General features: G+C 41.5%; 1 protein-coding gene across 1 annotated transcript; it reads right to left on the bottom strand.

Annotated features, from left to right (window-relative positions):
• Positions 1-1,630: 1,630 nt before the first annotated feature.
• LOC117340352 lies at positions 1,631-19,268 on the bottom strand. Its single transcript, XM_033902114.1, has 5 exons — positions 19,106-19,268; positions 18,362-18,456; positions 13,712-13,953; positions 11,821-11,951; positions 1,631-7,680 (listed from the first exon to the last, which is right to left on the bottom strand). The coding sequence occupies exons 1-5, from the start codon at positions 19,266-19,268 to the stop codon at positions 1,631-1,633; spliced, it is 6,681 nt and encodes a 2,226-aa protein (XP_033758005.1).
• Between the last annotated feature and the right edge of the window lie 769 nt (positions 19,269-20,037).

Raw genomic sequence — 20,037 nt, 5'->3', positions numbered from 1 at the left:
GCTCTACTCGTATCCATCAATATTATAAGTCAATGCCAGTTTATATCTCCACTGAATTATATATTACAATTCATTTGAAAATATGATAACATATTTCTGTGTCGTACAATATGACTATATCCAACTGAATTGAATGATAATCTATAAATATTGGCCTTCTGTGCTTATTACATTGTACATAAAGCACATTGTGTGTCACAAGCTCATGATAAAATGATTTCTGATAATATCTTTCATCTTTATTTTTTTTCAATTTAAGATTAAAACAAAATTTTAATTGCTTTAATTAAACTTGCTTGAAGTCAATAAGATTTAGGTCTCTATTTTCATATTTAAACTTAAAGAGGATCTTTTTCAATTTAAAAGAAATATTCTTTAATGTTCGTGTTTCACTAATAAGATAAAAACAAATATATCTAGTTGAGCATCTTGCAATTTATAGCTGATAGTTTGTTTGTTCTTGTATACAGATCAACACTCTACACAGAATATCAAGTATTGAAGGAATACATGGAGGATTATGGGGATAAGCTATTTGGTCAGAAGTTTACATATGCCAATTTTAAATAGGCATGGTACTCCTTCATTGAGTTGCTTGACATCAGTTTTGACGAAGGATTTTTCTGTCCAGATTGTGGGGACAATCCAAACAGTTTTGTTATGGATGCTACCTCTGTTTCCTTCCGAAGGGAACTTGCTTCATGGTCCACACTATCTCTGGAAAAGCAGAGACCTCCAAAACCACCACCTGCAAAGGAAAAGAAGCTCAGGCAAGTAGTGAAGTATGCGTTGCTATTGTATTCAACCACTGATGTGTTTCAAAGTGGCAATTATAGTTCTTTGAATAACAAATGTAATACATGCAAACTGAGTAATGGTTGACTGTGCTGTCCCATAAACAATGTACAGCCAGTTTACCTCGTACAACATCCTTTATTTCCAACTAGTTTGTTTTACATATAGTTGTAGTGTTTTGGTGTTGAAAGGTGTTGAAAAAATGGTAAAAGTCTGTAATAAACAGAAACAAAGAAACGTAAGAATACGCGTAAAAAATTGAATTTACATGTATAGCAATTTTAGCATTGTCAGTTATATGGTAACTATGAGCTTCCATACATTGAAAATTTTGACAAACTGACGATTCCTTCGATCACGAAAATTCCATAAATCTTAATAAATGTCGTGGTTTCAATGTTCAACAATGATTGGCAACAATAAATCTTCAATTCAAATACCAGCATTGTTATTAAAAGTTCACAACTGAGAGTCATAGCTCCGTCTGCACATCGTATAGTGACACCACGTGGTACGAGCGCAGAAGTTTCACAACTGTTGAAATAATCGTATTTTGTAAGAAATAACAGTCATAAATGAACAAAAACCACTTATATTACTTATATAAGTTCTGATAACTGAAAGTACTTACACCGTGGTGGCTGCAAGTTACATAAAACATCTTTTTCTTTACACGAAGTATGCATCAACCGTAGTAAACAACATTGTCAATATTGAGAGTTCTTCAAAGGGAGATAATCGCGAGACTACTACGGAAGCCGCGGCGGCACACTCCTCGCCTGATGTCACTAGACAACACTACCGAGTACCACATAATACATTTTCTATGTCACATTCAGCCTTTGTTGTCTCCAAGAAGTAAGATCAGTTCGTTGATCGGTCGTACATATAACACAGGCTTTCCTTGTCCGGAAGTAATCTTGACCTCTGCCGTTCGAACTAAACCGTCATTGCTTGGGAAGACCCTTGCGACATAACCCAATGGCCAGTTGTTCCTTGATACCTCCTTGTCCCTAAGTAGCACGATATCCCCTATCGCGATATTCTTGCGCTTGTCATTCCATTTCCGTCGAGGTTGTAGAGTATGGAGGTATTGGGCTCTCCAGCGCTTCCAAAATGTGTCGGCTAGAACCTTCACTCTTTTCCACTGCGCCTTGTGCAAACTAGAATTATCAAGAGGCACAAATGGTTCGATGATGGTGTCTGGTTTCTGTGTCAGAAGTGTAGCCGGACTGATTGGAAATGGATCCTCCGGATCTGAAGACACGGGTACTAGTGGCCTGGCGTTAACGATCGCGCAAACCTCAGCTAGGAAGGTAACGAGTACTTCGTGAGTCAAATTAGTGTCCATCACTGTTGTCAGCATTGACTCAAGAACGCGACGTGAGACACCTATCATCCTTTCCCAAGCCCCGCCCATATGTGGTGCGTGCGGTGGGTTGAAAAGCCAGGTAGTTCCGCGGTCGTATAGGAATGTCTTCACTGCTTCTTCCTCAACCTTAAAGGCGTTAATCTGCAGATCATCCACCGCGCCAATGAAATTAGTGCCACGATCTGATCGGATCTGTTTTACATGGCCCCTCACAGCGGTAAACCTTCTGAAGGCATTAATAAAAGACGACGAACTCAGATCTTCTACCACCTCTATGTGGATACCCCTGGTGGTGAGGCATGTGAACATAATTGCCCAGCGTTTTGCTTGGGCTGAACCACCACGAGTACGCCTGCTAACAATCTGCCATGGACCGAAAGTGTCCACACCGACGTTGGTGAATGGTGGGCCAGGTTGAAGTCGGTCGGAAGGTATGTCTGCCATCAATTGGTGCTCCAATTTCCCTCGAAGTTTACGACATTTCACGCACGCATGCAAGACCGTTGATACCAAGCGCTTACAGCCCGTTATCCAATATCCGGCTGTCCTCACGGCTCCTTCTGTGAAATTTCGCCCTTGGTGTTTAACCTGTTCATGAAATAGTCTCACGAGAAGTAATGCGACATGATGCTTCCCAGGGATGATGATTGGATTCATTTCATTCTGTTGAACATGGCTTTGATTTAGGCGTCCGCCTACTCGTAGAATTCCATCCTGATCCAAAAATGCGTTCAGTGACAGAATCGAACTTCCGTTTGGAAGAAGTTGATCGCGTTCGAGACTGTCTAGTTCTTCCGGATATGCCTCTTTTTGCACCTCCTTAACCACGAATTGTTCGGCTTTGTGGTAAGCAGCAACACTTCTGTCCTTACTGCAAATATGCCAACCCCTACACTCGGACTTGCTGACAATGGACTGTGCAACATGCGTCAGTGTCATAATAGCCCTGATAAGGGTCCTCCAAGTAGAAAATCTTGCGAAGCGATGAGAACCAAGTGGTGACTGTTTGACGTCTGTCTTTAGACTTTGAACCTGGGGCCTTACCTCTTTGTCATCTTCTGGTTCATGTAGATCAAACACATGCTCTGATGTCATATCATTAATCGTAGTAAGACGAGTAGGTCCATTGAGCCACATGCTGTCTTGAATAGCCTGGGCGGGTACTGATCTTGTCCCTTCATCTGCTGGATTTCTATCTGTTTGCACATACGACCATTGATCTGCGTCCGTCACGTGTATAATGCGTTCTACCCTATTGGCTACATATGTATAAAACCTCCTTGTTTTGTTGTATATGTAACCAAGTACAACTTTGCTATCGGTGTGGAATCGAAATTTCTCAAGAGGGATATGTAAGTGGTCAGATACTGTCTCTGCTATGTCCACGGCCAATACTGCAGCACACAATTCCAGTCTCGGTATCGTATGGCCATGGAGGGGGGCTACCTTAGCCTTGCCAAGAATGAATCCAATATCTTGTTTTCCGTTTCCATCCTTTGTATGTAGATAACTTACTGCAGCGATAGCTTTCTCGGAGGCATCAGAGAAGACATGGACGGTACTGTCAATAGATAGTTTGAATGAAAACTGTGCGTAGGTCCGAGGTATACGAACATGTTGTAGGTGTTCAAGAGAGTCTCTCCAGAGTTCCCATTGTATGCGATGTTCTGCGGGGAGAGGTTCATCCCAATCTTTGGTTCCATGAATAAGAGATCTCAAAAAGTGTTTCCCATCGATTACTACTGGAGCCAAAAATCCTAACGGGTCGAAGATCCCGTTGACAGTTGACAGTATGCCCCTGCGCGTGTATGGTTTAGCTTCTGTTGAGACTTGATAAAGAAACGAGTCGGTTTCCAAACTCCAACTGACTCCCAAGCTACACTGAATAGGCAGTGGTTCACATCCTAAATCGAGATCCTTAACACCTTTTGCAAGGTCGTCTGCAGGAAAAGAGTTCATAACTTCATCCCTATTAGAGGCAATTTTGTGTAAGCGTAGTTTCCCTCCTTGGTGAAGTGCATGCTGTGTTCTTTTCATAAGGTCAACAGCTTCGTCGACAGTTGGTAATGAGGTAAGCCCGTCATCCACGTAGAAGTCATTAGTGACAAAGTCGGAAACGTCATCATCATTTCCTTCGGCTGACTTTCGAAGTCCTAAGGTGGCAATGGCAGGAGAAGGACTGTTTCCGAAGACGTGGACGCACATGCGATATTCCACCAACTCATTTTCCGGATTGTTGTCCTTGTACCATAAGAACCTTAAGTAGTTCCTGTGGTCTTCCCTTACTTGAAAGCAATAAAACATTTGCTCAATGTCTCCTACTATAGCCACCGACTCCCTTCGGAACCGCATCAGTACTCCAAGCAAGCTATTTGCAAGGTCTGGACCAGACATGAGGACATCGTTCAATGAAACTCCATTGTGCCTTGCCGAGGAGTCAAACACTGCTCTAAGTTGCTCCGGTTTCCGCGGGTGGTATACACCGAAAATTGGTAAATACCAACATTCTTCGCTGTCCTTAAGCGCCGGCGCTAACTCGGCGTGGCCACTACTGAATATCTTTTCCATTAAGTCTACGAAGTGCTGTCGCTTCACGGGGTTCTTTCGCAGACTGGTATCCAGGGTTCTTGCTCGTTTAACAGCTTGTGTTCGGTTGTTAGTCAATCTTGGTCGTGGATCGCGGAATGGCAGTGGAGCTATCCATTTACCATCATTACCTTCCACAAGCTCTTCTTTCATGATGCCGAGAAACCTTCGGTCTTCCTGTGACATACTGACTTTCTCATCCTCTTTTGTACGATGGAACACATGTTTTCCTAATACATCAAGCTCCTTTAAGGACCTGTTCGCATCGTAGATGCACTCAAATTCGTTCGGACAGGGTTTGAAGAGTGATGGTCGGCCATCTGCTAGGAAATTGGTTTTACAAACATTTACTAGTTCTGGAATGTGAGTCCTTCCTAAGCAAGTCTCTCCGATTATGACCCAACCGAGAGGGAGTTTCTGGGCATATGGCGTGTTTGATGGTCCTATTCTCTGGTCCAAAACATGATGAGCTCTAATTACGTCCCTTCCAATAAGCATCAAAATGTGAGCAGTGTTGTCAATAGGAGGAATACACTTGGCAACGTCTCTGAGATGGGCGTAGTTTTCGGCTACCTCAGGAGTAGGTATTTCATCGCGAATTTCAGGGACGCGGTCACATTCTAACAGGATGGGAATGTCAAGACTTATAGACCTGTCTACAGGTTCAACGATAACCTTAGTCGAGTTTCTGCCTGTGGTCTTCGAAACCCCGGACACCGAAGATAACACGTAGTTGTGTTGTTTTCCTTTAATGTCAAGTTGGTCAAATAATTGTGATTTGGCCAGTGACATATTGCTCTGGTCGTCAATCATAGCATAAAGTCTTATGCGGTCTGTGGGTCGGTCTTGATGGAACGCGTCAACAAGAACAATTTTGGCACATGATTTCCCTTTGAACTTATTGCCACAGATCTGCGTGCAGTTAACTTGGACAGGAGATTTAGATACCAGTGATGCAGGCTCCTCGCCGTACTCTAAGGAGCCTGAATTTGACTGATGCTCAAGGTGGAGTGCTGTGCAGTGCCTTTCACTATTACATTCGCTACAAGGTTGTTTCACATCACAGTTGCGACTGATGTGTGACGTCGATTCACAACACCGGAAGCAGACCTTCTTATCCCGCAACAACTTCTTCCTCTCCTCCATCGACATGGTAAGGAAGGCCCTACATTTGTTGAGAGTGTGGGAACTAACGTTGTGTAGAAAACAAATCTTTCTGTTTCTGTCACTGTTTTGTATGCTATCAGCGTTGGTTTTCCTGACTGAGATGTTCTTTCTCTCTTGAGGATTCCTTTGTACAGTCTTATCATTCTTGCTTCCATTAGGTTGGTCATATGTGAAACTGGGATTGTTTTTCACTTTACTTGGATTGTTTTTCACTTTACTTAGATCTCTCAAAAATTCAGAGAAGAAACTGAATGGAGGAAATGCGACATGGTGTGTTTTTGTAAACTTTATTGCAGCATTGGTCCATCTCTCTTGTAGGTTATGTGGAAGTTTGGACACAATTGGCGAGACTCCTGTCGATGAGTCGAAGTATCCTAAAAGAGACTTATATTGGCTATCCTCCTTGAGTGATTCAATTTCGGATGCTAAATCTGATAGATCAAACAGTTTCTTGGTGTCTCTTGGTGTAAGCTTAGGAAAGCTCGCTAACCTCTGTCTAAGTGAAGCTTCTATCATCTCTGGTGCCCCAAACCGTTCGTCAAGACGCTCCCATACTCTCAAAAGTCCTCTTTCTGGGAATCCGAAGTTTGAAGCTTTGAGACTTACGACATGTCGTTTAGATTCGGGTCCACACCATTTCTCAAGCAAATCCATCTCATCTCTTGGGGTGACGTTAAGATCTGCCATGATTGACTTAAAGCTTGATTTCCAGGTTTGGTATGACTCTGGTCTGTCATCAAAATTTGTTAACCTTGAGAGAAGAAGATCCTTCTTCAACAGAAAACGGGTGAGGTCCATAGCTATACCTGTGTCCGTATTGGTTGCCGTAGTAAAAACAGGTGCATTTGGATTCATAGGTAAATGCAAGTGTGGGTCTGCTGTCACCGGGAGTTCAGCACTATGATCATGAAATACTGTTTCTTCGACATAGGCTCTTGTTCGTTGCTGCGTGTCAAATTTCGGAATAGCCTTTATCCTATCGTGGTTATGAGTTAGGTTAAACTCCTCCGAGTCCTCAAGGGCTTCCGCTTCCGCTTCCGCAGCAGCGACCTCCTTCTTTTGTGTAAGTAGGTCAAGATCGGCTTCTAGGTCGGCTTTCTCCAGTTTGGCTGCTGCGCTAGCTCGAGCACTTTCCAGTTCAAGCCTTGCCTGTCTCTTCTTTAGGGCCGCCTCTTGTTCAGCATATTGCAGGCGTGCCTTCTGTGCCTCAGCCTTTGCCTTTTTTCTAGCGATGACAGAAATCACACTTGAATTTTTCGAACTAGACCCAGCACTGGATTGTCTCGAAGATAATGCAGGCTCAATTGACTTTTGCTTCTCTGCCCGCTCCATACACGTGCCTAATTCCTTAATAGATTGATCTATGACTAGTTCAAGGCTCTCTTCTGTGTTTTTGCGTTTCAGATAATCGAAGAAACTGGATTGGAGTTTATCAAGGCTACCAGTACATTCCCGTATGTTTCTCTCAAGGTCGATCAGGGAATCGAGATCTAATTTCCTACCTTCACCTTTTACACGTCGAAGATGGGAATCTAATTCTATCCACATATCCTCATAAAATTTGTTGTGACTTTGGACTGCATCCTCGTACAGTTCCTTAGCCTTGGGAGTTAACGTCCTTACCCTAGGCTGACTGGTGTGTGTTGCCTCACTGAGCTCCGTTACTTGATGTGTGTTGTCTGTGTGGTCGTCCAAGCTGTATGAATTCGTGTAGGCGTAGACCGATGTCTGTGTCCTTGACGTAGACGTTGTCCCGTTGCCTGTTGAAATCGTAGCTGGATCTCAACTTCAGCCGATTGGGTACTTTTACTGTGCTGTCCCATAAACAATGTACAGCCAGTTTACCTCGTACAACATCCTTTATTTCCAACTAGTTTGTTTTACATATAGTTGTAGTGTTTTGGTGTTGAAAGGTGTTGAAAAAATGGTAAAAGTCTGTAATAAACAGAAACAAAGAAACGTAAGAATACGCGTAAAAAATTGAATTTACATGTATAGCAATTTTAGCATTGTCAGTTATATGGTAACTATGAGCTTCCATACATTGAAAATTTTGACAAACTGACGATTCCTTCGATCACGAAAATTCCATAAATCTTAATAAATGTCGTGGTTTCAATGTTCAACAATGATTGGCAACAATAAATCTTCAATTCAAATAGCAGCATTGTTATTAAAAGTTCACAACTGAGAGTCATAGCTCCGTCTGCACATCGTATAGTGACACCACGTGGTACGAGCGCAGAAGTTTCACAACTGTTGAAATAATCGTATTTTGTAAGAAATAACAGTCATAAATGAACAAAAACCACTTATATTACTTATATAAGTTCTGATAACTGAAAGTACTTACACCGTGGTGGCTGCAAGTTACATAAAACATCTTTTTCTTTACACGAAGTATGCATCAACCGTAGTAAACAACATTGTCAATATTGAGAGTTCTTCAAAGGGAGATAATCGCGAGACTACTACGGAAGCCGCGGCGGCACATTGACCACAATATAATTAGTTGTTTGTGATTTTTTTTATAATAAAAATAAAGAAAAAAGAGATGAGTAATATTAACATATTGTATAACTGACTGAAGGTGATATATAATAAGTTGCATCAGATGTCAAAAGATCATTTTATAGATATCATTTTCGACATTTTTCTTGAGACTCGGTACATGTAGGTTTTAGAATCATCTAAAGTTGTGTTAAACTGAAAAGAATTTATATTTATCCCCCGCGAAACGCGTTTGCGGGGTATATTAAATTGGGCTCCGTCCGTCCGAGATTCTTTTCCGGGCTTTATCTCCATAACCATTCAACGCAGCTCCTTGAAACGTTCTGTATATATCAGACTAGTGCCCTAGTTGTGCCTTTTGCTATTGAGGACCTTCCATTTCGGTATTTTTTCTGTCACCATGGAAACTTATTCAAAAATACCGAATTACTATTTCCTTTTGTTTCAAGGCTATAACTCCAAAACCATTTGACGCAGCTCCTTGAAAATGTCTGTATATATCAGGCTAGTGCCCTAGTTGTGCCTTTTGCTATTGAGGACCTTCCATTTTCGGTATTTTTTCTGTCAACATGGAAACTTAATAAAAAATACCAAATTACTGTTTCCTTTTATTTCCGGGCTATAACTCCATAACCGTTCATCGCAGCTCCTTGAAACTTTCTGTATATATCAGACCAGTGCCCTAGTTGTGCCTTTTGCTATTGCGGACCTTCCATTTTCGGTATTTTTTCTGTCACCATGGAAACTTAATCAACAATATCAAATTACTGTTTCCTTTTGTTTCCGGGCTATAACTCAACAAGAGGCCCAGATGGCCTGTATCGCTCACCTGGTTTCACGAGATATGAAACAAGAATGATGCTTAACTACATTTGCCACTGGTATTGCTATGTCAATATATCATAAGCATTTTATATGACCCACCATTTGTACAATTTTGAATCCTTACCCCAAGGGGGTGCTACCAGGCGAATATGAGTGATATACATTGCTCAGTTTCAGAGAAGTTTGGTTTGGTTTGGTTTATTTTGTTTAACGTCCTATTAACAGCTAAGGTCATTTAAGGACGGCCTCCCGTGCGTGCGACATGTATGCGTGTGATGAGTGCGTATGTGTTTTGGGAGGCTGCGGTATGTTTGTGTTAAGTCTCCTTGTGATAGGCCGGAACTTTTGCCGATTTAGAGTGCTACCTCACTGAAGCATACTGCCGAAGACACCCAGCAGCACACTCCACACAATTTAGCCAAATTGACCCTGTTTGGCCCCGCCCCTCAGCCCCCTAGGGGGTCAGCCCCACTATTTGTACAATTTTGAATCCATACCCCAAGGGGATGTTTCCAGGCGAATATGAGCAATATCCATTGCTTAGTTTCAGGGGAGAAATTGTTTATATCAATTTAGCCAAATTGACCCTGTTTGGCCCCGCCCCTCAGCCCCAACATTTGTACAATTTTGAATCCCTTCCCCAAGTAGATGCTACCAGGCGAATATGCGTGATATCTATTGCTTAGTTTCAGAGAAGAAGTTGTTTATATCAATTTAGCCAAATTGACCGTTTGGCCCCGCCCCTCAGCCCCCTGGGGGGTCAGCCCCACCATTTGTACAATTTCACATCCATACCCCCAAGGGGATGTTACCAGGCAAATATGAGCAATATCCATTGTTTTGTTACAGAGAAGAAGTTGTTCATATCAATTTAGCCAAATTGACCACGTTTGGCCCCGCCCCACCATTTGTACAATTTTACATCCCTAACCCAAGGGGATGCTACCGGGCAAATATGAGCAATATCCATTGCTTAGTTCCCGAGGAGAAGTCGATGATATCAATTTAGCCAAATTGACCCCCTTTGGCCCCGCCCTTAAGACCTATTCTGACGTCAGTAATGCTTGTCCTGCTTCACCGCTGGCAGATATGAGTTATTTTTCACCGATGTGTCATCCCTTGATATTATACCGGAGTCTTGTGAGGTCACAACTACGTCACCAAAACCTATTCTGACGTCAGTAATGCTTGTCCTACATCACCAGAATACCCTGACGTCACTGCTGGCAGATAAGAGTAATTTTTCACCGATGTTTCAGCCCTTGTGAGATCGTTGTGACATCAGACTTTGGTTTTGTTTGGTTTATTATGATTAAAGTCCTATTGACAGCCAAGGTCATTCAAGGACGGCTTCCCGTGCGTGCGATATGCATGTTTGTGGTGAGTGCGTATGTGTGTTTTGGGAGGCTGCGGTATGTTCGTGTTAAGTCTCCTTGTGATAGGCCGGAACTTTTGCCGATTTATAGTGCTACCTCACTGAAGCATACTGCCGAAGACACCCAGCAGCACACCCCACCCGGTCACATTATACTGACAACGGGCGAACCAGTCGTCCCACTTCTAATTTGCTGAGCGCTAAGCAGGAGCAGCAACTACCATTTTTAAAGACTCTGGTATGTCTCGGCCAGGGGGCAGAACCCAAAGCCTTCCTCACAGGGGCGAACGCTCAACTAAAGGCCAAAAGTGAGGCATTGTCAAGGGAGACATTAGGAAGATGAAAGTTGTTCAGGAAGAAGAGAAAAGATAAGATCCCAAGTTTAGTCGCCTCTTACGATCATGCAATGGGGGCATGGTTTCTTTTGTTTAACGTCCTATTGACATCTAAGGTCATTTAAGGACGGCCTCCCGTGCTTGCGACATGTATGCGTGTGTTGAGTGCGCATGTGTGTTTTGGAAGGCTGCAGTATGTTCGTGTTAAGTCTCCTTGTGATAAGCCGGAAATTTTGCCGATTTAAAGTGCTATCTCACTGAAGCATACTGCCGAAGACACCCAGCAGCACACCCCACCCGGTCACATTATACTGACAACGGGCGAACCAGTCGTCCCACTCCAAATATGCCGAGCGCTAAGCAGGAGTAGCAACTCCCATTTTTAAAGAACAATGGGGGCAGCAGGTACAATTCTTACGCCCTACCTGCAGGGCACTCAACACGCTTGTCCTCGTTGTTAAACTATTTCCTCTCACAGGCAGTCAGCAATGACATATAACACTCGCCCTCGAGGACATTAGTGATCACAACTGGGAATCAGTTGCGTGAGAGTTCCAGCCAATTCCCAAAACAATCATGTTATTCACGCGTGATACACAAACGTTATTTAAGTTTTCACCGGGGACTGAACCTATTGCTAATGCTGACATTCGTTTTGCGTTACTTCTTTCTTTCATTACTACTTTTTTACAAGTAAAAGGCCATCTGCACCTTTTGTTGCGAGTATAGACACGTGCACCATTTAAAATCAAGATTTTCTTTAATATTTTTAGCTTAATATACAAAAACATCTAAAAATGATGATAACTGTACAGCTGGAAGAAGAGAAGGCATTAATCTGGAATCAATTCTACAGTTCGTTACTGGAGCAGATGATGAACCATCACTCGGCTTCGTCAAAACCCCATCTGTCGACTTCACCGACCTTGCTGGTAGCCTGCCTACAGCCTCCAAATGTTTGATGGAGTTGTATCTCCCAACCAACCTGCAACAACGAACAATTTGATAAATTTGATCTTGCATTTGAAAAAACTTTGATTTGCTTGGGACAGTATGTGGATGTCAGCCAGTGCTTGACTGGCGAATGGGACAAGAAACCCCATCTCAACTCCACCAGAAACACCGTCATAACAGTAAGTCCACTAACTAGGAATACTGTAAGGGACCTAAGTCACAGTTATGTGTACTCTTAATTTACAAACTTCGATATCTGTTCATCACTAATATTTGTGTAAATTGGTGGAGAAATATGCTCTACTATCTAAATGTGAATTGGGTTTTGTGAATAGTAACATTATCATGTGTTATTATGACTTTGGAAAACCCATTTCAATACACTCATGCTAGCATGGAGCCCATGATCTTGTGCTATCCTGGTGTCCCGCTACAATAAGCTTTAATTAATTATGATTGGATATACATCGCACTATCCAACTTAAAATTAATTTGATTCCTTTGATAAAACAAGTAACTTACATTTTTTTCTCTCACGTTCTATGACAAATACTTTGCAAATATTCAACAGTTATTGATATTGTTGATTCTTCTTGTCTTCAGCAAATCTAAGTTCCAGAGACAGAAATGGATGGCAGAATAGTTTGGTTTCTTTTGTTTAACGTCCTATTAACAGCTAAGGTCATTTAAGGACGGCCTCCCGTGCGTGCGACATGTATGTGTGTGGTGAGTGCATATGAGTGTCCTGGGAGGCTGCGGTATGTTCGTGTTAAGTCTCCTTGTGATAGGCCGCGGAACTTTTGCCGATTTAAAGTGCTATCTCACTGAAGCATACTGTCGAAGACAACAAGCAGCACACCCCACCCGGTCACATTATACTGACACCGGGCCAACCAGTCGTCCCACTACAAATATGCTGAGCGCTACGCAGGAGTAGCAACTACCATTTTTAAAGACTCTTGTATGTCTCGACTAGGGGACAGAACCCAAAACCTTCCTCACAGCAGCGAACGCTCAACCAAAGGCCAAAAATGAAGCATTGTCAAGGGAGACATTAGGAAGAAGAAAGTTATCAAGAAAGAACAAAGATAAGATCCCAAGTTTAGTCGCCTCTTACGATCATGCAATGGGGGCAGCAGGTACATTTCTTAAGTCCTACCTGCAGGGCAGTGACAGAATAGAAGGTATGTTTGTCGGTAAGGGCAAAACAGACCCTGCCATAATCATAGATGACCAATACAAAGATCTTGTCATTGACAATGATATTTTATCAATCTAATTAAAATCTAGATGGTCATTCCCACTACATTACATGATCATCTAACAACATCCCATCAAGGGTCACGTTCTGATGACCTCCGATATGAGTATTTCACTTTCAGGGCGAATTGACTATTTGGCGATGTCGTCTAAGCAAAACATTTCGTCACTAATTGCATCTAAAGCAAACCATTTCGGCACAGCGTATATAACTCAAATTCTCGACCCATGTCATTGTGTAGCTGTAAAGGACAACCTTACCTAAAAAAAAACACTTCTGTGACCAACTTATCTCCTACTGTAAGGGCCTGGTGATTTGGAACAGCAAAGGCTTCTCTCCATTTGGTATAATAGTCCCCAGATACAATAATGTATCCGTTCCTATTTCTACTTCTATGTCAGGGACCAACAATGTCTACGGCTGCACACTGCATAGTACTACTGTTGTAATAATTATCTAAATAAACTTTGTGACCTTTTTCTAACAGACCACCTCGCTGTTAATAGGACGTTAAACAAAATAAAACAAACCAAATCACTTTTGTAGTGGTAGATAACTCCTCATTGCCAAGGTCTAATACCTCAGCATATGCGGCACCACCCTCTGTTCCATCATATATATGGAAACCGACACAATAGCCACTTCCAGCCTCACAAACTTGGTATAACTTTATGCCAAATTTATTAAATTTCATCGGACTATAAACCCGAAATTTCACTCTACCTTTGAAGGGACATGTGCCCTCATCAAAGCTGAGTTCATGATTATACACCTGAAAGGTAGATTTTAACATAGTGATAAAAGGTCTAACGTTGAAAAAACGGTCTGTTCTAAAGTAACGTTGCTGTCTTACTACAAGCTAAGTTACCTCGCTATAGAGCACGTGGATGGTTCACTATGGAAGTCACTGTATATCACCACGGGTCGCTGAACAGGTCAGGATAAGGTGATGATATAGCAGTCGAATACATGTCCAATAGGATATACTGGCTTAGTGTCCTAGCTAAAAGCCCGGAGCACTAAGGAAACTGGCACTACTTACGTAGCGAATACTGGCTCCGTTAAAAACAGAGGACGTCTAACACACGTCTGGTCCCGCGGCCGACCAGGTGTGAAGAGACGCTTACACGGTTCACGGGGTTGATCTTTACCTGACACGGGCCAGTTGACCGTCACGCACTTCCGGCGGCGTAAACAATCTGGTCAACTCGGCCCGAGACACTACATTCCTCCCAACTTTATAATGAAAGTCCTTGATGGTCGGAGGCTTCGTAAGGCCATCATTAAAAAATTCTTTGTTTGCTGTTGCCTACCCACCCCTTCTAGGAGTGGGTAGGTAGGTATTTTTTTTTTTTTTTAAGTTGAGACATTTTATAGCATAATTTTGTGAAATATTACAAAACAACTGAAACATCATGTGGACATGTAGTGTAGTGTGTTAAAGGTACAAATTTATTGTCCCGATTGTACTGATGGGCTTAATGCCTAAAGTTTGAATAAAAACTTGAAAACTTGATTGTCTATGTGTTATATTTACCCTGGATGTTTTTCTTGGTAGATTGGTTACTGCATGCGCACTGTATTGCCACTTATCTTTAACAATGCACCCTTTGGTTCTTAATCTGACATCCTCTGCTTAATGCTAGCTGGCTTTGTAACATATATATGCATGGTGAGTGTCAGATATGATGTATTTTTCAAATGTACATGTACCATATATCATATGAATCATTTAGCCAGGATGTTCAAGCAACCTGGGGGTTCCAGCTAGTGTTTAAATAATAACACACACATATATATATAACTTAAATAATTGAACAATTTTATTTAACACTTGAATTAATAAATTGAAATCTCATTGAACACAAAAATATGTTAAAACACAACAAAACTGAAGTTGAGACGATATGAGAAAATTGTTAATAATGACATTGGATGGAATGGATTTTTTTTAGCCCACCATCATCAGATGGTGGGCTATTCAAATCGCCCTGCGTCCGTGGTCCGTGGTCCGTCCCTCCGTCCGTCCCTCCGTCCGTAAACAATGCTTGTTATCGCTATTTCTGAGAAAGTACTGATGGGATCTTTCTCAAATTTCATATGTAGGTTCCCCTTGGTGCCTAGTTGTGCATATTGCATTTTGGGACCGATCGGAAAACAACATGGCCGACAGGCAGCCATCTTGGATTTTGACAATTGAAGTTTGTTATCTCTATTTCTGAGAAAGTATTGAAGAGATCTTTCTCAAATTTCATATGTAGGTTCCCCTTGGTGCCTAGTTATGCATATTGCATTTTGGGACCGATCAGAAAACAAATGGCCGACAGGCAGCCATCTTGGATTTTGACATTTGGAGTTTGTTATCGCTATTTCTGAGGAAGTACTGAAGGGATCTTTCTCAAATTTCATATATAGGTTCCCTTTGGTGCCTAGTTATGCATATTGCATTTTGGGACCAATCGGAAAACAACATGGCCGACAGGCAGCCATCTTGGATTTTGACAATTTGAGTTTGTTATCGCTATTTCTGAGGAAGTACTGAAGGGATCTTTCTCAAATTTCATATATAGGTTCCCTTTGGTGCCTAGTTATGCATATTGCATTTTGGGACCAATCGGAAAACAAAATGGCCGACAGGCAGCCATCTTGGATTTTGACAATTGAAGTTTGTTATCGCTATTTCTGTGAAAGTACTGAAGGGATCTTTCTCAAATTTCATATGCAGGTTCCTCTTTGTTCCTGGTTATGCATATTGCATTTTGAGACTAATTAGAAAACAACATGGCCGACAGGCAGCCATATTGGATTCTGACAATTAAAGTTTGTTATCGCTATTTCTGTGAAAGTAATGAAGGGATCTTTCTGAAATTTCATATGCACGTTCCCCTCAGTGCCTAGTTATGCATATTGCATTTTGAGACCAATCGGAAAACAACATGGCCGACAGGCAGCCATCTTGGATTTTGACAATTGAAATTTGTTATCGCTTTTTCTGTGAAAGAACTGAAGGGATCTTTCTCAAATTTCATATGGAGGTTCCCCTTGGTGCCTACTTATGCATATTGCATTTTGAGACCAATCAGAAAACAAAATTGCTGACAGGCAGCCATCTTGGATTTTGACAATTAAAATTTGTTATCGCTATTTCTCAGAAAGTAATGAAGGGATCTTTCTGAAATTACATATGCAGGTTCCCCTCAGTGCCTAGTTATGCATATTGCATTTTGAGACTAATCAGAAAACAACATGGCTGACAGGCAGCCATCTTGGATTTTGACAATTTGAGTTTGTTATCGCTATTTCTGAGGAAGTACTGAAGGGATCTTTCTCAAATTTCATATATATGTTCCCTTTGGTGCCTAGTTATGCATATTGCATTTTGGGACCAATCGGAAAACAAAATGGCCGACAGGCAGCCATCTTGGATTTTGACAATTGAAGTTTGTTATCGCTATTTCTGTGAAAGTACTGAAGGGATCTTTCTCAAATTTCATATGCAGGTTCCTCTTTGTTCCTGGTTATGCATATTGCATTTTGAGACTAATTAGAAAACAACATGGCCGACAGGCAGCCATCTTGGATTCTGACAATTAAAGTTTGTTATCGCTATTTCTGTGAAAGTAATGAAGGGATCTTTCTGAAATTTCATATGCACGTTCCCCTTGGTGCCTACTTATGCATATTGCATTTTGAGACCAATCAGAAAACAAAATTCCTGACAGGCAGCCATCTTGGATTTTGACAATTAAAATTTGTTATCGCTATTTCTCAGAAAGTAATGAAGGGATCTTTCTGAAATTACATATGCAGGTTCCCCTCAGTGCCTAGTTATGCATATTGCATTTTGAGACTAATCAGAAAACAACATGGCTGACAGGCAGCCATCTTGGATTTTGACAATTGAAGTTTGTTATTGCTATTTCTGTGAAAGTACTGAAGGGATCTTTTTCAAATTACATATGTAGGTTCCCCTCAGTGCCTAGTTTTGCATACTGGGACCAATACGAAAACAACATGGCCGACAGACAGCCATTATAGCTAAATCTTAAATTCTATATATAGGTTCCCCTTGTTTGAATAGTACTAGAGGGCTGTTTCTGAATTTACACAGATAAGTAAGACTTAGAGGAAGGGAAAAGTAGGGAAAAGATCAATCTGACATGGAACCTATAAAGATCATTCAATGGTGGGCGCCAAGATCCCTCTGGGATCTCTTGTTTAGATCTGGACTAGTAGATATTGATAGTGTGGGTATTGCACAAAAAATATAAAAATACAAAAACATTAAAATGTTAAAACACAACAAAACTGAAAATGACACGATATGAGAAAATTGTTAATAATGACATTGGATGGAATGGATTTTTTTTAGATCTGGACTAGTAGATATTGATAGTGTGGGTATTGCACAAAAATATAAAAATATGTTAAAACACAACAAAACTGAAAATGACACGATATGAGAAATTGGAATGGATTTTTGATAGTGTGGGTATTGCATACCATGTTCATTTTGCAATATTTGGGGGCATATTGCGATATGTTAAGAAATTTTGTCGGTTTAACATGTTACAAAAATGTACAGGAAAACGGACAGATATAATAAAACATCAGGTAATCAAGTTTCAATGACAAATTTAAAAATGACAAACTGTATCTATCTATCCCTAAAAATTATCACAGCAAACAAGTTTAATTTGGCTGATATACTTTTGCTATAACATTATTTCTAAATAATTAGTTAATAATTGTACTTAAACAACATTAAAATGACTAGAACAAAATTCAAAATCACATTGCTATATAGTATTGCAAGAAAAATACTGTAAGTGCAAGATATTGCCCACCCCTACTAAGTATTGATACTGTGTATGTTACTATGTATCTGTTATACAATATTTCATAAACAGACAAATTGTCATTAATACAAAATTAACAAAAGGACAGGTCAGGGTGGACATGAGTGGTACTATATAAAGGCGAGTCTGTAGTCGAGGACTCTGTCAGACAAAATCGTTAGAATGGGGTTTCAACTTCCTGCCCCCTCGCCTGCATCTGCCAGGTTTGCATCTCCGCAACATGCCAGGCGGAACGGGCTACCTGCCTATCTGAATATTTCAATTTTTTATTGGATTCCTTTTCACACTGTCTTTGCCTGCCAATAAACAATCCGCACAAACAGGCAGAACAACACGATACTGTTTGAGCAAGTTGGCATCTCGCTGTACTCCATCAACAGCGCAGTGACAACACACGTCTTTCCTTGTGGCAAATCCTGTAGCATAGTATGCAAATGTTCTTGTTATGTTTATGCATATCTGGTTCTCCTTCATACACCAAACTACAGCACAGCGATACGTAATCATTGCTGACTGCAGCCAACTTTCGTTTTAGCGTAGCGACGTCCATGGCGGCTCCGAGCCCACAACGTCAGCAAGGTGCTTTGCACGCTTGAACAACTCGCTATTATAAAGCGTTTGAGCGACGAAGAGTCAAAACTAAAACCGAAACGAATCCGGTAAATCCGGAATCCGGAAATGACGGTTTATAAAAAAAAAATGACCGAAAAAAACGTAAAAAAATAATTCCAGCGGGACCATTTTTTGGGGGTAGGGCGGCAGCAGCAAACAATTAATTTTTTATTTTAGGCCTAATGGTAATATAAAGATCTTCCGAGTCCTGATCAAATTCCTATATAAATTGACTCTGCACACTAAAAGCGTTGCGATGAAGTCACTCTGGGTACTACTGCTGTTTGGTTCCTCCAAAATGGAGGAATAAGTAGGGATAAAATCCATTTTGACAGTAAAACCCTAGGTTAAGGTTTGGATTGTCTCTAAAAAGACACACCACCCTGTAAAATACATGGGTGTAATCCTGACCTTGATGGCAATGATATGATAAAACACATCATCTGAGTTTACCAACTTTTCTATTCCACCAGTAGTACTTAGCTTCTCCTTGTCCAGTTCTGATCCATCCAGTAGATATTTCCGGATAAACTGGAGGTCTGCATCTTTTCCTAATCTGGAGCTGGTTGTCTAGAAGCTCTATATCGAAACTTGATCCATCCGTGTGATCTGTCATGTCTACCACAATCAGGATGTGGATAGTCAAGGAAAACCGAGGAAGCCGTATTTACCTGATGACTCCCCAGAGTTTGACTTGCAGAAGGTGGTTGGCCAATACAAATGGCCCTGTCATCTTTAAGCCGACTGTCATGGCTACCGCAATCAGGGTGTGGATAACCAAGGAAAACCGGAGTAGCCCTGTTTACCTGATGACTAACCGGAGTTTGACTTGCAGAAGGGGGTTGGGTCGAACTGGCATCTTTAAGTCCACTGTCATGGCTACCACAATCAGGGTGAGGATAGCCAAGAAAAACCGGAGTAGCCCTATTTACCTGATGACTACCCGGAGTTGGACTCTCAGAAGATATACTGGCATGCATGTTCAGGGGGCACTCAAGGAAACTGGTAGGCTTATTTTCTTTACCGGCAGAGTTACACACGGAACCAGCCGTGGCACTTTCGTACGGGCGTTGATCGCTAGCAGGAAAACTGTCATGAGTGCCTTGACATGCAAGATAACTGTCATGTTCACCTGGAGGGTGAACAAGGTAACTCGAACCACTCAAGAATGAATTGACCCCTGGCATGAGTGTCGAGTTGATTGTCCATTTAGGAGGCTCTATAGGGCTAGAGTCCCCCAATTGGCCTTGCGGATCTAATGTGGCCACATTATTGGTACCTATAAGGTACCCATTATCACCGCAAGTATTACTTCCCGTCAGGGTGGTTACGTCGTCTACTTATAGTGAGAATTCGCCCCACTGTCTGTCAGCACGCTTACAATA

This window comes from Pecten maximus, chromosome 13 (assembly GCF_902652985.1).
Source record: "Pecten maximus chromosome 13, xPecMax1.1, whole genome shotgun sequence".
Taxonomy (NCBI): Eukaryota; Metazoa; Mollusca; class Bivalvia; order Pectinida; family Pectinidae; genus Pecten; species Pecten maximus.
The sequence above is the reverse complement of the archived record's forward strand: the minus strand, read 5'-3'. Positions and strand labels throughout refer to the sequence as shown.

Excerpts from the sequence above, each read along its gene's own strand:
- LOC117340352 (XM_033902114.1), bottom strand. The coding sequence starts at position 19,268 with ATGACAGATCACACGGATGGATCAAGTTTCGATATAGAGCTTCTAGAC. Across the intron at positions 18,457-19,105 it reads CTGGTGGAATAGAAAAGTTG|GATTTGCCACAAGGAAAGAC; the intron begins GTAAACTCAGAT and ends ACTATGCTACAG. Across the intron at positions 11,952-13,711 it reads ACCACTACAAAAGTGATTTG|GTTGGTTGGGAGATACAACT; the intron begins GTTTGTTTTATT and ends TCGTTGTTGCAG.